At 28.9% G+C, this 18,283-nt stretch overlaps 1 protein-coding gene across 1 annotated transcript; it reads right to left on the reverse strand.

Annotated features, from left to right (window-relative positions):
* Window positions 1-11,884: 11,884 nt before the first annotated feature.
* LOC114274603 (uncharacterized) lies at window positions 11,885-18,079 on the reverse strand. Its single transcript, XM_028216563.2, has 6 exons — window positions 17,714-18,079; window positions 16,396-16,652; window positions 13,920-14,120; window positions 13,683-13,773; window positions 13,265-13,538; window positions 11,885-12,540 (listed from the first exon to the last, which is right to left on the reverse strand). The coding sequence occupies exons 1-6, from the start codon at window positions 17,980-17,982 to the stop codon at window positions 12,187-12,189; spliced, it is 1,446 nt and encodes a 481-aa protein (XP_028072364.2). The 5' UTR covers window positions 17,983-18,079; the 3' UTR covers window positions 11,885-12,186.
* Window positions 18,080-18,283: the final 204 nt, after the last annotated feature.

The following is an 18,283-nucleotide window of genomic DNA, read 5'->3' on the forward strand; positions in this document are numbered from 1 at the left end:
CAAGGGTGAGATGTAATTTCTCAAATTTCAAAAAAAATCTACATTTTTACCAAATCTCGAAGAGGTGTTTATAATTTGCCCATTATAAAATTTACATATCTCACATCCAAATATAAAATATTTAATAAAAATTTTATTAAGTTCTAACATTACCCTTTTAACAAATATCGAAAAAGTGGATCAATATGCACTGGTTGGCATTTTCTTTTCCGAAATTGCTCTCTCTTTCTTACTTTTCTTCTTGTTTTTTCTTGACGTTTTTCTCTGTCTTTCTTTCTCACTTTCTTTGTTCGTTAGTTAAGGTGGGGATTTAGAAAAGGACTGACTTTGAATACACCTTTTTGAAGGACATAAAAATGACCGTCTTCAAATCATTGAATTTTGATCTACATCTACTAACACCCAACGAGCAAGGATCTTCTAGAGTGATTTTTTTTTAAAATTTCATAGAGTGTTATATTGTGTGATTGAGATTTACTGACAAGTCACATCATTAATGTGACTTGTCAATAAATCTCAACCACACAATGTAGCACTTTAAAAAATTTTAGAGAAATTTCATTCTACAGGATCCTTGGTGCCCAACAACGCATTCCTACCAGCTGCTTTTAATTGGTTTTTTTGCCTTTCCAATTTACCTACACCTCCCTACCTTATGGGTAATTTGTAATTTAGTTAAACTTTAAGGAAAATGATGTAATTTATCTTTTTTTTTAAATAATAATATTTTATATATCAAATAATATAGAATTGAAAAAATTATAAAAAAAAATTCTCATAATTTTGATCTTTATAATAAAATAAAATTTTAATTTTAATTTTTTATTTATTTTTAATCTAGCCCCCATTTGACAAGATGATTGGAACTAATTTAATTCATAAAAGATAAAACAAGCTTAAAAATCAATAAAATAAAATTTCACATTCAAATCATAATCATTTTTTTCTCACAAAATTACAAAAAAAAATTAAAAATTCATCACAAACGGAACTTTTTTAATTAGGTTAAAAAAATCAAAAAAATCATACTAAAAAAGTTTTTTTTCCAAACGAAACCTAAATCATTTGTTGATCCAAACCCTAAACAATTTGCCTAATACAATAGTCCACGTTATGTAGGAATAAAATATGATAATAACTTATACACTGTTATTTTTGAATTTTGATAATGAATTGTAAGTATATACATTTTCCTCCATGTATAGAAATGATCCAAATTGTTTATGTTTGAAAACTCAAACAATTTGAAGTGGCCTTGGACATTGTAGCTGCCGACAGTATTTTACATTTTGAGTTGTTTTGTTTAGTGCCCTTTTCTGGGGCCAGAGCGTCTGATTCAGAAGTACTAAATAAGATGAATGGAACGAATAAATGATATGAAATTGTAAGAGATCATAAATAATAATAATAATAATAATATTGACATTAGAATATGAAATGGGTTTCCAAGCTTGGCCCATTTTCAGCCGGGTCAAGCCCCCCCTTCCACAATTTCATATTCTACGGTTCACATTTAAGCATCTAGCAACCAAGTCTGAGTGCTCACATGCATAACATGACCCAAATAACATAACTTCAACAACATCATCATCCGACGGTCTGAATAGCATACATTTTGAATGTTTGAATGTTGGTGCTATCTAACCATTAATTGCAGCATATCTACCCTCTGCACATAAATTAATTGTCATCTAATCGCCTGTGTGACAGGAGAGCTAGATCAATAACATTCGCATCACATACCAGACAAAGGATTTCACTTCTTTTTAAATTAACCATTTCAATTTGAGGGAGTAGTTGTGTTTAATAGACTCATTTTAGAATCGATTTTACTGATTCAAATCGTTCACTTTTAAAATTTATTGGGCAAAATATTCATCTAAAAAATTAAGATAATTGGATACCGATAACTATATGCTATGAAGTGCGGACATGGATACAGATACAGATACGGATACGGACATGGGAAAAGACAATTTCTAAAAAAATGGGGACATGGACACTGCGGGGGACACAACAATTTTTTTTTTTTTTATATATGTTTTTATGTATTATGTATATTCATATTACATTGATCCTAAATCAAAATTAACAAACACTAACATAGTAACATTAATTCGATAAATATAACCACTAAATTTAAACTAGACATTTTTCCTATAAATTATAACCATTATAAATTAACATTAACATTAGAAGGGGGAAAAAAAATACAGTGTATAAATATATATAAACCTATAATTTAAATAAATAAAAAAAACAGTTTTATATATATATACATATATATAAACGTATAATTACAAAATAAATAAATAAACGTATATATATAGCCACACAGTCGAAAAACGTATAATTACAAAATAAATAAATAAACGTATATATATAGCCACACAGTCGAAAGAGATATATCCATATATATATATATATATATATAAACGTATAAAAAAATAAAAAATAAAAATCAGTCAATTTACTCGAACGACAGAGAAAGAGAGAGAGAGAAAAAGAGACAGAAAGAGAGAAAGCGAGAGCGACAGAGAGAGAGAGAGAGCACGAGGCTTACCTTTGAAGACGACTGATGGAGATCGACTAGGTGGAGGATCGACTGATGGAGATTGACTAGGTGGAGGATCGACTGATGGAGATCAACTGAGGTGGTGGATCGACTGGTTCAAGTCGGCGATAGGTACGATTAGGGCTCCATTCCCTCGTTTGTCACTCTATTTCTTCACCCTCTTGATTAGAGCTTTAGATCCTTGCTGTTGTAGTTTTTTTTTTTTTATTAATTTTTTTTTACTTTTTAAATATTACACTTTGACCCCAAATAAATATGATAAAATTAAAAATGAGCCCCGCCGTAACCCATGCCGTGTCCCTTACAAAAAAAAATTCATTAAATTAAAGGAACACGCCATCTGGCATGTCCCATACGTGTCCACGTGTCAGACATTGCCACGGCACCAATTTTGGAGTGTCCATGCTCCATAGACTATATGTTTGAATTATATTTGTATTACAAAAAAATGAATGAATATTTTTGAAATTATATTTGTATTTATTTTTTAAAAATAAATATGATTCAAATATATAGTTACTGATTTCTAATCATTTTATTTTTGGCATGAATATTTTACTCAATAAGTCTTAAAAGGTAAGCGGTTCGAATCACGAAAATCAATATCAAAATAGGCCTATCAAACCTAAACGCTATCTCAATTTGAGATGATAATTTAAGAGAAGCCAAATCCAAATAATAAATAAATAAATAATTGTTTCATAATTGATTCTATTTGGATAAGTTTCATAATCTATTTTTTGAAAAAATATTAAAATTAATTTAGTGCAAAAAATTAAAATAAAACACTTTTTTAATATATATTTTCTTTATTTTGGAACAAAATTAATTTCAATTAAAAAAATTGTTTTAATAATTATTTTTGTCAAATAATTATTAATTTTTCAAGAAAATGGTCACAATTCAACCACACTGCCTGGGACACATTGTTTTGAGGTGCCGCCCTCTATTTCTTTCCGGTAGTGTTACATGCATCAATTAATATATTAATGAAAAAATTATTTATAAATCCTATTAGGGAGACTTAGGCTACATATGGTCTTATTAAAAAACTTATGTTCCCATAAGTCCTGTGAGAAGTTTGTTGACACATTTACCCTCAATATTAGTTGTTAATATCATAAATAATAGTAAAACCATATATAGGAAATTGAATGTTACCATAAATCATAGGTATCACGTTACGTTTATATAGGTGTCATGTTACGTATAGGTGTCACGTTACGTTACGTTTATATAGGAAATTGCATGTTACCATATATCATATCTACATAAACGCAATATAACGTGACACCTACATAAACGTAACGTGGCACCTATGATCTATAGCAACATTCAATTTCCTATATTGAAAATTAAATGTTACCATAGATCATATTTACATAAACGTAACGTAACGTGACACCTACATGAACGTAACATGACACCTATGATCTATGGAATAGGAAATTGAATGTTGCCATAGATCATATTTATATGAAACGTAACGTGACACCAACATAAACTAGCAACATTTTCACATTCAATTTAAAAAAATAAAAACTCATTAAGTTTGCGAAACGTAACGTGACACGTTACGTTACGTTTATGTAGGTGTCACGTTACATTTGTGTAGGTGTCACATTACATTACGTTTATATAAATGTCACGTTATGTTACGTTTATGTAGGTGTCACGTTACGTTACGTTTATGTAAGTGTCACGTCACATTACGTTTATGTAGGATCTTGTGGAATACATTCCTATCTAAATATGACTTGAGACTCTATAAGAAATTACACAGGACTTACCCTACCATAAGTGTCTGAGAAAGGACTTATAAATAAGTCTCCCTATATTAATTAGTATATCAATTAGTGTTATACCATTATTATTGACCCTATCTATTATACAAATTATAAATATTCAAAACTTCTAAAATTATGTCACACTATTTATTAATACACTAATTAATACATACACCATTATTCATTTCTTTCACATATATTGTATTATTGAATGTACATTTATTTATGTGTGTGATCAATGTGGTTCATAAATAAATAAATAAACAAATAATAGAAAGTGGGTTTCAAAAGAAGAGAGCACAAAAACCATGATCCAAATCAGCCAAAAAAAGCACAAAACCCATGATTAATTAATAAGCAATAAAGTTAAAAGAATTAAACTTAGTTTGGTTTTAGATTTTTAGCTTAAAAAAGTATAAAAGAATAAATTAAACTATATAAGTTAATAAAATAAAATGTCACATTCAAATCACAAGCATTATATTTTTTCTCTTATAAAAATTTAAAAAGTCAAATCAAACGAAACTAAAAAAAAGTATCAATACAAAAAAATCAACTAAAAAAACTAATTGCAAATGAAAACTTTAATGGCAAAAGATAAAAAAAGATTGTGGTTTCCAACTAATCATTCCACACATATACCTACAACTTAAAAGCAGAGATTGGTCAATTGCATATTGACCTTGATTCCCTTCTTTACATCATTTTTAGCCCTACAAACATTATTCAACCCAAACTTTGTAACAAAATAATATTGCTCCACAAATAGGATACAATTGTATCCAATTAAAAGTAATTATTTAACATTTTCGTAACACCAACTCAGTATTTATGGATGGCACCGCACTATGACTATAATAATGGGCCAGACTTATGAATTTGGGAGAACTTGAAAGGTTTGCAAGATCCATCACGAGTCTTGTTTCATACGTTAAATTGTTTATTTTATTGAAAAATTATTTCAATAAAGTAATTATTGAAAGGTTTATTTTATAAATAAAAAAAATTATATAAATTCGACAATCGCAATATCTTCATTTTATTACATTTGTCTCCAAAATAATGGATAACAAAATATTTTTGAAGAAAAACTATCTATTTTTCTAGAGACAAACACGATAAATAAAAAAGTGATGGTTGTTGTATCAACTTAATTTTTTTTCATAAATAATATATAAAAAAAATCCCACAAAATAAACTATTTAAATTTTCAAAATAAGACCCGTGATTGCCTCACGAGTCTCTCAAATTCTCTCAAATTTGAAAACATGGATTCAAGTCATCCAAGACGCCCTTAAATATTTCATTGTACCTGCACCAAATAAAAGCCAACAACCTAATTAGTTGAAGACAAAAAATCTCATGATAGACATTTGATTTTATTTGTACTTATTTATCAAAATTTGAAATATTAGTATGCATATGCAATTTTTGAAAGTGGGATGTTTGGTTCCAGTTTTCTTGATTTTAATTTATTTGTTTTTTAAACTTAAAAACCTCAAAACACTTTTCTTAAAGTTGTGTTTTGAATGCGTTTTTCAACTAAAACCAGTTGTGTTTTAGATGTCTTTGTTAAAAATAACATTTTTTAAGTGGAAAGAGACGGGTCCACACCGTCAAGAGGTTTTCTATTTTTTGTTCGTTGTTAATATAATAATGACGGGAAATTATTTCATAGTCTTGAAACATTACGTGGTCTTATTTTAAGTTAATTATCAATTACTTAACTCTTATATTGTTCTTCTATCCTTAACATAAATCGTGGGTCCCTACTCTTTTCTACCAATTAAAATTTTATGAAACACTATGTACCTATATTCCAAGAATACTGAATAATCACCTAATAATGATGTTCTCTATACTTTTTGATATTTATTTTTCATTTTATGGGTTCAAAATAGATCATTTCGAAAAACTTGCAATAAAGACTATTTGTGCAAAAATCTAACTTCATCGAAGGAAAATAGATAAACAAATCACAGTTTATTAGGGATGGTTTAAGTTTAACTTATAATTGTTGTATATTTTAAATTAAAAAATAAAATATAATTTGTTTCATCAAATATCAATAAATAGATAAATAAATCATATTTTGTTTTATAAAATTAATTATTTAAGTTTAAACTCATAGTTACTATCTATTTTAAAAATAAAATACAATTTATTCATATATCTAATGATATTCAATAATATTTTTTTTGTTTTTTTTTTTTTTTTTTTGTTTGCATAACTCAAATTTACTGTTGAACTTATAGTTGTGGGCTTGAGATGGGATTTCATGAAATAAGAGTATGAAAAGAAACCATTCCTTTAGCAAATAGTATGTATAATTTTATTTTTCTTACTTCATTTTCCCATTTCTATATATAAGACAATATGACCTACATTAACAAATGTACATTCACTCAAATAAAAAAAAATATATAATAAAAAATAAAATTATATACAACATTGTTCTATAATTAAACCTAGGATGCCCTCCGGGCCACTTTGTTTTTTTTCTAAATAACATTTTTCTATAATATTAAACCATACAAATTAGTGTTGAGGTTTAGACATATAGACAAACCGACCATAGACACTTTTTTTTCTTGTTTTTTTTTGGGCACTTTGTTTTGTTTTGTTTCGTACCCTTTTTTTTTATTTTTTTTTGTACCCTTCTTAAATCTTGTTCTTTTGTTGTTTTAATATAGAAACCTCAACAACTTATTAAAAACAGGCTTAAAAAAATGTTGCCATTTTCATCTGTATTTCGTTCATTCCATCATAAAAAACAAGGGATCCAACTGAGCATGTTTCAACTGTTTCATTGCATTAATCCCATGTTTGTTTCATCAAATTGGAATATATAGGACTAGTAATCTAGGATAATAGTTTTGGTATTACCAATCTCTTAGAATTATGTAGTCTATCTCATGTTTTAGAATGTCTTTGGATTAAGATGAGGAATTGGTAGAATCTCATCATATATGTATATTAGATGTTGTTCACACCTACGTAGATTGAGCAATTACAAATTCAATCACCAGTTAAAGAAGAATCTATGCTTGAATTTTTAGTTACACTAGTGGGTGGCACACACGATGTGTGTGCAATTTAAATAAGTAAGAATAAAAAAAATAATAATGAAATTAATATTATAATGTGTACTTTGCTTAAGTGGTATGAGTCCTCGTACTTAAACTCAGGACACCATAAGAGGTGTTCACTTTATAATAGTACTAGCGGTTGGGCACACGCGCGATGCGTGTGCAAACTCGTTTGGAATTATAACGTGAAATTCACATTAAATTTTCTAATAATGCACATATAAATCACATGTATAACTATGTGTAATGTAACATTTGATATTAACATATTGATAAATAAAATATATATGTTAAAATTTGTTCGATTTATTTTTAAAAAAAAATATAATATTTACTAATCTTAACTAAAGAAAACCTTACAACAAAAATTCATATAAAATCTCAATTTGGTAAGATAAGACTAAAGATCTTACAAATCTTGCAAAAAATATATAAGATACATGTAAAAATTAATTTACAAACAATGTACATTGATCAAATTAGAATTTTACGTTGTTAAAATGAGCCACAATAGTACACATGCATACTTTGACTAATAAAGTACAATAATAATTTTGGTTTTCTAATTGGCTTATTATATATAAAGGCACAAAATGTAAATATTATTAAAGTTTTTTATAAATGAAACTAAAAAATTTAAAAATTACATTTTGACATAGATTAACATAGTCCAAATCAAATGGAAAAGAAATCCAAAACTTTTTAAGTCTAAGTCTAAACAATTACACACATTTTATGCTTCATAGTTTTTTAAATATATATATATATATATATAAATGAATATAAACTTACAATATAAGTGTTTTTTTTTTTTTTGAAAAGGAACTTGATATAACATAATGGATCTTTTTATTTTCTATGAAAAATATAATTAACAGTAATACACCAAAAAATACAAAAATACAAATTCAAGACTCTCAAAACACTTACAAATGTAAAATTTAAGAATACTGAAGAACACTAAATTTTTTAAACACGCCCACAAAATTTAAAACACAACTATAGAAGTTATTTGTTCTGACCATCACAAACTCTTTAAGTAAACATAAAAAAAAAAAAAAATTATAAATTTGATTTTTTTAAGCTTAGAAAAAGAAATTACACATTTGTTTAACCCCAAATAGAATTAATTTGAATTATTCAAGTTTCAAGCATTACAAACCCAACGCTCATATAGAATGTTTACAATCAAAGTAAATAGGTGTCGATAGAAAATCAATCGAGAAATTGTTTATTCTGAACAACACGAAGTCAAAAAGTAACCTGCAAAAAATACAAACGAAGGAAAGTCAATTTTTTCTCCAAGAAATCTAATAACATAGTTTTTTTTCTTTTACTTTTTAATGAAGAAAATAAAAAATGTAATTAATAATGGTACACACAAAATACCAAAACACAAACCCATACTCTTGGAACACTCACAAAGATTTGATATATACAAAAAAAATAATTAACTATTAATATAAATAATAAAAAACCCCAAAACTTTTTTAAAAAAAAATTAAGACTATTACTTTTTTAAATAAAACAAAATTTATGAATATTGAATTGTTTTTAAAAAACACACACAAAATTACACAAATAAACAAACCAATTTTTTGAAAGCATAAATTATAAACGCACAAACACAAATGCTGATGTAAACCAAGAAAAATAATAATTGATTTTTTTTAACCTAATAACACAATGAAACATTTTATTTTGTTACTTTTTTTTTTTATAGAAAGTATAACTAACAATATTACACCAAAAAAAAAAAAAAAACTAAAGACACTCATTTTATATGATTTTTTTTAAGAGCACTGGATTTTATTTTAAATAACATACACACAGAATTAAGCGAACAAACAAATCAAATTTTAAAAATTGAATTTATACACACAAAAAAAAAGACCCATAAAACAAAACAAAAAAAACAAAAACAAAAGCTTTAAAAAGATAACTGTGAAAAAAAAAAACTCCAAACTTTTTAAGTGTAATCTACGTCTAAATAATTGCACACATTTTATACTTCGCAATTTTTTATATATATAAAAAAATTTGAATATAAACTTGTACTATATGTTTTTTCCCCAAAGAAACCCGGTAACATAATGGATCTTTTTTATTTTCTATGAAAAGTATAATTATCAGTAATACACAAAAAAATACAAAAATACAAATTGAAAACTCTCAAAAGACTTATAGTTATGTAGAATTTAAAAACACTGAAAAACACTAAATTTTTTAAACACATCTAGAAAATTTTAAAATGCTTAATTATTTTTTTTTTAACAAACAAATGACACCAATGATCTTAAAACACTTACAGACAAAGAGATTAATATACAGTTGACAGTTTAAAAAAATTAAAACAAAGAAGTTGAACACTATTAAAACAACAAACAAATAAATCAAACCCAAACAATTGCATCAAAACACAAATGATGTACATAACATTATATATATAAAATTGTTGTATACATTAACTTGAATCCAAAATAAACAAAATTGTGAATTTTCAATTTAGAGATGTGAAGGGGCTAAAAAAATAAATGACTACCGTCGTCTTGGAGAGGGTAACAACGCCTTCGACTTTGGAGTTGCCCTTGAGGACGGATACAGCTTTCTTTGCGGCGGCGAGAGAAGGAAATGGATTGGGGGTAAATTTGAGGAGGGAGAGGGCGTGGAATGAAGAGAAGGGAGATGGGTTCTTGTTGTTGTGAGGGGTTGGGGAAGAGAATAGTGGGTAATGAAGAGTATGGGATAGAGTAGTTGAAAGAAGTTACTGATGGAGAAAGTGGAAAACATGGGATGTGGTTTTTTTTTTTTTTTTTTGGTCAAATTATCTAATTTACACGTGGACATGGTTGAGACTTCATGACACCAAAATTGGTATTTGCTTTTAATAATAGAATAGATAGATAGATAAGGACAATCTAGAAACAAAAACTTTGTGACAACAAAATGTCAACACTTACTCAGCCCTTTGCATATATAATAGAATAGAAAGATATATAAATTTGTTTAGAATTGCTAGACTAGAACTATATGATGTAATGACCATAATTTGAAGATTAATCTAAATCCCTTTAATTTATCATTTTGTATCCTTATCCATAGTTCTAAATCGAGGTATCGGAACACATTAGTATTGGTGGCAATGTATCACGACGAGTAGTATTATAGACATATACGTATCAAGATTTGGGTGTCATAGTCGTGAATTTTTAAAAATCCTCAAAAATACTCTCAAACTCAAATTTTAAATCGCAATTGTGAACTAAATCGGTGTGAGGAAAAATTGACAGCATAATCAGTTCAAACTGTTACGCAATCCGTATTTGTTGGTCTATAAAGTTTTTCTATTGTGCCAGTAAACCAGCCTCTAATGGTTACCAAATCTTCGGAAAAACCATTACATAGTCGCATTAATTAGGAAGAACAAAATCAATAGACCTCATATGCTATATGTAGAGCTGATGATAATGTTTGGGTGTAAGTTTAGCAGCTTAAAAATTCGTACTGTAGAATTGGAATTGATTTCCAATTCCATTTCCAGCTCCAAGATGTCAATTCCATAAATAATAAGCATTTAATCAAAGATAATGGATGATTATGAGAGGTGGGCCTTGGAAATCAAGGCTGTAGGTTTTCATGGTCAAGCCAATAATGTCATTTTATTATGAGAAGCTAATCTGAAAAGCTCAAAATGATGGGAAAAGCAGACAAAACAGAATAGAAAAGTTTTTGGACCTTTCCCAATTCATAGCACAAGTTTTTACTTAAATTATTAATGATACATTGGAGAACATGTTTCCAAACATATATGAACAAAAAAGACAAACAAAAAAGCAGTTACGGTTCGGTTGGCCAATCAATTGATTGAAAGAATTAACAATAACGGAGATAATCGGGGGCAAAAAATGGAAGAAGTTCATATAGATGACAATTAGGCTACATTTAGAAGAATTTGAGGTTAAACATTAGGAAATTTGAAAAGATCAATTCCTGAAATGGAGCAATGAATATAGAAGAATGGAAGATGCATTTTGTCGAGCTTTATATACAACTAAAATGATTCATACAAAATCTCAAATAATAATATTCACCAAATTATTTGAAAAATCCATTAATCTAAAGTTTCTCAAATTCAATTTTGAAATTTAGATTTCACCATATGATTGGTCCGATTTTCTTTTAAAAAAAAAAAATCATCCCTTTTTTTTAAAAAAAATAAAAATTAATTTAATAAAAATAAACATCAAAAAGATATTTTTAAATTTTAAAAAATTATTTCTGACTTTCTAAAAGATAAAATTATATAAAAATGATAAATATTTTTAATTGTTTCTCACCAAATTAATTTTTAGATTTTTAGAAGAAAAAAAAAATCACAAATTTCTAAAAATCAAACCAAACATGACCCATATTACTCAAAAAAAAAAAAAAAATGATGCCAAATTATAATTACATTTCACTTATATTTCACACACATTTTTTCTTTCCTTGTCCAAATTCATACCCCAAAACAGACTCAATATAACTTAAATTAAATGTCTTTAATTTTTCCCCTTACATAGCATCAGTCCGCCAGTAGTCCTAGTACAAAAGAACTATCATAAAGATCTCAAATACAAACAACTACTAAAAGGGAAGAAAAAAAATCAGCATCGAAGGAAGAGTTGTGGCCTCAAAATGTGCAACGGTTTATCCTAGGAAGCATCGAAGCACAGATCCCTGGAATGAAAAACATTCAACAGCCCTTGCCATCACCTTTATCTGGTGTTGGATCTAGTCCAGGTTTTTTCATCGGGCTTGATTCTGCTGTACCTGCCGATTCCGCTGCACCTGCCGAGCTCATCGACACTCGTTTGACCCCTCTTCCCACCACGCCAAGATGTGTTACTCCAGCAGCAGCCCCATTTGTGTGAGCAGTGGAAACAGTAGGAGAATTGAGATCTCCACTGCTGCTAGCAACGCCCAGATTTGAAGTACTCATAACTGAAGGGGCATTTTTATTGGTTCCTCTTGCTTTGGCAGAAATCATCCCCAGGATATCAGAGAGGATAGATGTTGGGTTCGAAACAAGCTGCTGGAGATCTTCAAGCTGCAAATACAAAGAAACATAAGATATTCACGTTATATTAGTTGTCAAATTGGATGCGAATCGTGTACTGTTATTCTATTTTTCTGAATCAAATATCCTATTGTGTATCACAAGATTTTTTAGCATCTGTAAAAATAGGAAAAAAAATAAACATAGCTATATAAAACACAAATATCTTAAGAGAAGAAAGCAATAAACAATGAATAATTCGTAAAATTGCAAAAGTAAGGTTGTTTGAAAAGATAAAATGCATAATCCTCAAAACTTAATGCATATAAAATGCAGAGTAAAATTAAAATATGTATAAAATACTATCTACATTCACCAAGTTTACTATTTAATTTACAATTTTTAAGTTCTCAGAGAGCTTATCCATAGTAGGAAACTTTAAACTTTAAATCAACCGCAAACAAGTAGATATTTGTCGAAAAAATAGAGAAATAAAAAAACTAAAGTGCCTTTCTCAATCTCAAAATATTCTCTTTTAATACATTAATAAATTTTTCTAACAATATTAATTTGCTAGAAATAAGTACAACTACTTTTTTCAAAATTGCTGAAGATATTTAGGTATTCATTTATCGTATCATGCATTCCATGTGTCAATTTAACTTGAGACATATTGATAATGCGTGTCAATTTCTCTCTAAAAACATCAAACAGTAAGATATGTATCGTGAATCGTAAAATACTGACATCTAATAGGAACTTCAGTTAAACTTGCCTTCTTTTCCAGCTCATCAGATAGGCCAGTGAGTGTTTCAATCTCTGCCTCTTTATCTGTAACAGAATCATTAGACTGGGAACCATTTGAAGAGAGTTGGACTGTTTGGTCCAATTCTGAAACAATAGATGTCGCTGTTGATTCTGACAAAATCTTTGATTCATTCATAAGCCGCTGCACTCTAGACTTGCAAATTGATAGAGCCTTTTGGCAATATGGAATGGCTTCCTCAGCTTTTGACCCAATCTCCAAACACAAACATATCCTAAAATTTCTGAATTCTCTGGTCAAGGAAGTGACTTGATAGAAAAGATAAATGAGGGAAGAGGGGGAAAATAACCCAGCCAATCAATCAATACATGCATAATCATCGATAATTATCATATCTCAAGATAGTTTGTAGCCTTAAAAAGGATACAGTTCAGCTATATACCGACTGTCTGGTTCGACCAGGCGTTCCAAAATAGCTAGTGCTTTCAGGTAATCACTGAGGGAAGTTTCAACATCCTCTGCATGGAGCAAAACAAAAGATGTCGTACACAGATAAGTGTGGCTTAGAAAAATGAGCAGAGTAAGCCGCAGAGAAGATTCATCTGCCACGAATACTAAACAGTCTCAGCCCTAAGGTATGTATGTGTATATGTATAAATCAGACCTCTTTCCAGAGCAACTTCGGCCAAGGCTGACAATATGTCCACCTTCTCCATTGTGTCACCTGAGTGTTTTTCAACAATTGCCCTTGCAACATCCAGCATTTTCCATGCCAAATCCAGGTCGGATTCGTCCTCATCTCCCTCAGGCAGGTCCTCAGCATCAGTTTCCTCATCATTTTCTTCCTGATCCTTCCCGCCAGAAACTATCTCCCAAGAAACAGAAAGCCAAGCTATGTGAGGAATTTCTAATTTGTGCTTGCATATAAAAAGCACATGTCCTCTGAAGCTACAGTAATTGATCAATTTTTAATTCAAATATAAACAGTGTCGCATGATGTGATAATTGTCCAAGATTACATTCACTATTTGATGCTTTTAAGGCAATACTTTTTTCAGCTTAGGGGAGTTCATTAACAGACTCAACTCAAGTATGATTTTTCTACTTTTTTTCTACCAATGGTCCCATTCCATCTAATAAAAAACAATCAGGCAAAATACCATTTAGGCAGTTTATCCTGCTGTATTAATAAGTTTCTGAACATACAAATAAATCGGCTTCTTTCTTTTTTCTGAAGCTTTCCCCAATGCTCCCATGATAATTCAGTCCTACCACATTGGCTGGCTTACATAGGTCACATTAATAGAATGGGTTAAGGTACTTTTACAACATGAGTGTGATTTTTCTTTTAATGAATACACATTTAATGGAAGGTAATTTACTGAAATGCATTCTCTACTTACTTTTGAAGTCTTCTTCCATTCAAATTAATCAAGTAAAAACACATTTCTATATGAAAGTCATATAAATAGATCTATTGATAGAATGGGTTAAGGTACTTTTACAACATGAGTGTGATTTTTCTTTTAACGAATACACATTTAATGGAAGGTAATTTACTAAAATGCATTTTCTACTTACTTTTGAAGTCTTCTTCCATTCAAATTAATCAAGTAAAAGCACATTTCTATATGAAAGTCATATAAATAGATCTATTGATGCATTATGGCTCCTTTTCCAAAGATTCTCCCATCAAACTCCACTCAACCCATATTTTAATTTGTTGCATTTGATTTTTTTTTTTCTACCAAGAAAAACCATAAACAAGAAAAACTGTTTGAATGTTTTGGATCAATAAATTTAAGTTGCGTTTGGTAGAGTTTTGTAAATATGATTTGAGAGTATGAGTTGTATTTTTGAGTTTGTGAGTTGTTGAATTATGATTTGAGTGTAGAAAATTTGTTTGGTTATGATTTTTGAATAGAGAGTTGAATTGAGTTTTGATTTGAGTGTGAAAAGTTTGATTTGACATGTGAAGTAAGAAAATTTGTTTGGTTATGAGTTTTAGAAAGAGTTTTGGAAAGAGTTTTCAAAACTTAATTCAAATTGTTATAACTTATAACAAAACACACTACTTTCACACTATTGAAAATTCTGATCAACACTCATAACCGAACTCTTTTTAAAATTCAATTAAAAAAATTTATTATTAACAGAAAATAACATTAATCAATTTTTAATTGAAAATTCTACAAAGAAAATAATTTTTTTTCAAAATAAATATTCAAAAAATTTAAATCATAAATATTTAAATAATTTAAATAATGTAAAAAATTTAATAAGTAAAAAATTTAAATAAATATTCAAAAAATTTAAATAATTTAAAATGCTAATATTTTAAATTTAAAAATAACTCTACACTCAAATCGTAACCAAACACATAAAACAAAACTCAATTAAGAAATTATTTTTAAAACTCATAACCAAACACATAACTCGAAACTCTATGTTATTTTCACAACTCTACATTCAAATCATAACCAAATACATAACAAAAAAAATTAAAATATTTAAAAATATTTTTATAAAATAGAGTTTGAATTTATTTTTATAAAATATTTTAAAATTTAAAAAATTAAAATCGTAATATTTTGAAATTAAAATATTCAAAAAATTAAAAAAATCGTAACATATTTAAATATTAAAATATTAAAATCTTAACAAAATTAAAATATTTAAAAAATTAAAATATTTATTTGAATTGAGTGTTGAAAAGAGTTTTGAATTATGTATTTGGTTATGAATTTTGAAAAGTAATGATTATGTTTTGAATTGAGTTTTAAGAAATGGGTGTAGAATTATAATTTGAAAGCTCAAAACAAACAACACACTCAAATCAATGGGTGAAACTATAATTTGAGAGGTTTACCAAACGGAGCCTTAGTGTTCTGGAATAGAAGTGTACTATATTTTGGTACAAGTATTCCAAAACACAAATTACTATGATGTTGGTGTTTTCAGGTAACTATGACTTTTAAACAAAATAATTTAGCACTCAATTACAAATTGGGTGTTTTTGTTTTTGTTTTTTTTTTAATTTAGCACTCAATTAATCGATTGGAATAAGTTGTGGGTTGCCCATCTATAAGCATGACCAGAAAACCAATATATCACAGAACATCATAAACAGGGAGGCTAACCATCATCAGCAGCTCCTTCCTGAGGCTTTGAACTCCCTTCTAGTTCAACATTACCAGAAACAGAAGCCGAAGATGATTCACCAATTACTGCATTTTTAACAGATCCATCTTTATCAGAGAATTGTTGAGATTCACCCTCTTTCTTTGGCACAGCACCCAATGGATCAGCCTCTTCTTGAGCTTTGTACAGTAGTGCACACCCGTACTTATAATATGAGTTAACACATTCAGGAGCAAGTTCCCCATAATGAGCAGCCCTGGTTGGGGGGAAAACATGTAAATTTTTTTACTAGAATGAAACAAAATAATGGAATATAATTAACGTGAGACGTGGGAAGATCATGAAAGAAAGGCAAAATCTCTCTACAATTCCAAGGAACTCAGTCCAAAAATAGTACTGCAAAAACTTTTAATTTGTAAATGTGCCAACAACGGATTAATTACAATTTACATCTTATTGTTGTAAATTTTTGCAGTTGACATGATGAGGTGAATTTATAAAACAACAAAAAGCACAAGAAGCAAATGAGGCATGCTAAGCAAGCACAATTGTGTAGTCACATTCAAGAAATCTCATATCATAATTTCTTTGCACCGGTTTTTGTGTTGTAATAGAGAATCAATATACCACTACATACCACATTAACACTGCATCCTTACCACAGCTAACAACCAAAAAGACAAAATTGTTAAGTCAACATAGCAAGTTGGCAAAGCACACACCATTTTAACTGAAAACAGAGAAATTAGACATATAATATTGCAGAAATTGAAGGCATGCTATGCATGAGTCACTTCGACAGCTTGAAGATCAGGGTTCAGTCGCTCCAACTATGAAATAATTTATCCAACAGTTCAAGAACCAGTTGCATACATCTTACTCAATTCAGGATTAAAAAAAAAAACTGTTGTGTTTGCCACCACTATCACCACTATCATTAATTTAACTTTTTGAAAGCTTAGTAATGATTTCAGGGATTCAAGCAGCCAAAAAAGAAAGATGAGAAAAATTGCCCCAATAGTTTTATAATGTAAAAATCTCTTTCGTTCTTTCGTTTTTATGAATAAATTTACAGTGATAAATTTATCATCTAGTTAATAGGTCTGATTGGTAAGTGGCCCTTCGTTCTATCCATGGCTCACAGTTATCAGAATCGTTAAACCCCTAGCCCAGCTTAATGCCGAAATAGACATTGCTACACTAATCCGCACTAGGGCTTTAACTTCAGGAACGAAAACCAAGTAATTCTCGACTAAAGACTACAAATTTTCCATAAATCTTCTATCAATTTTGCTACACTTAAAGATAAACCCTAACCTGATTTCTAGGGAACGGCTGTAACAGTCGGTGGCCTCGCTGTAATCGTGGTCCTTGGAAGCCTTCGAGCCTCTCTCCATCAACTCGTCCGCGTACTCCAACGATTTCTCGCGGTCCCCATCAGAGGTGGTGAGAGTGGAAGTTTGGAGATTGATGTTGTCGCAAGAAGACTCTGTGCCTCCCTCAGCGTTCCATTCGATGGTTGCTTCGACCGAAGCTTGTTCGGCATTTTGTGGTGGGGTTTCTGAATTCGGAGCTTCGTCGGCCATTGATGAACTCAATCGGAGTGAAAATTAAAACACACACCAGTAGTACGTGAAATGGTTTGCTTGATTCTCGGGGGTGTTTGGGCTAAAATGTTAATTGAAGATAAAATATATTAAAATAATTAATAAATAAAAATATTACATTTAAATTATAATTATTTTATTTTTTTCTCACCATCATTAAATTAATTTAAAAAAATTAATTAATTTTTTAAACATAATTATTTTATCTAGGCTAAGATAGTCAAATAGTCAAAAACTAATTAAAATAGCTAACTTTCTAAACAAGGCCTATGTGATTTGT

Source organism: Camellia sinensis, chromosome 4, assembly GCF_055761805.1.
Source record: "Camellia sinensis isolate YWXY chromosome 4, ASM5576180v1, whole genome shotgun sequence".
Taxonomy (NCBI): domain Eukaryota; kingdom Viridiplantae; phylum Streptophyta; class Magnoliopsida; order Ericales; family Theaceae; genus Camellia; species Camellia sinensis.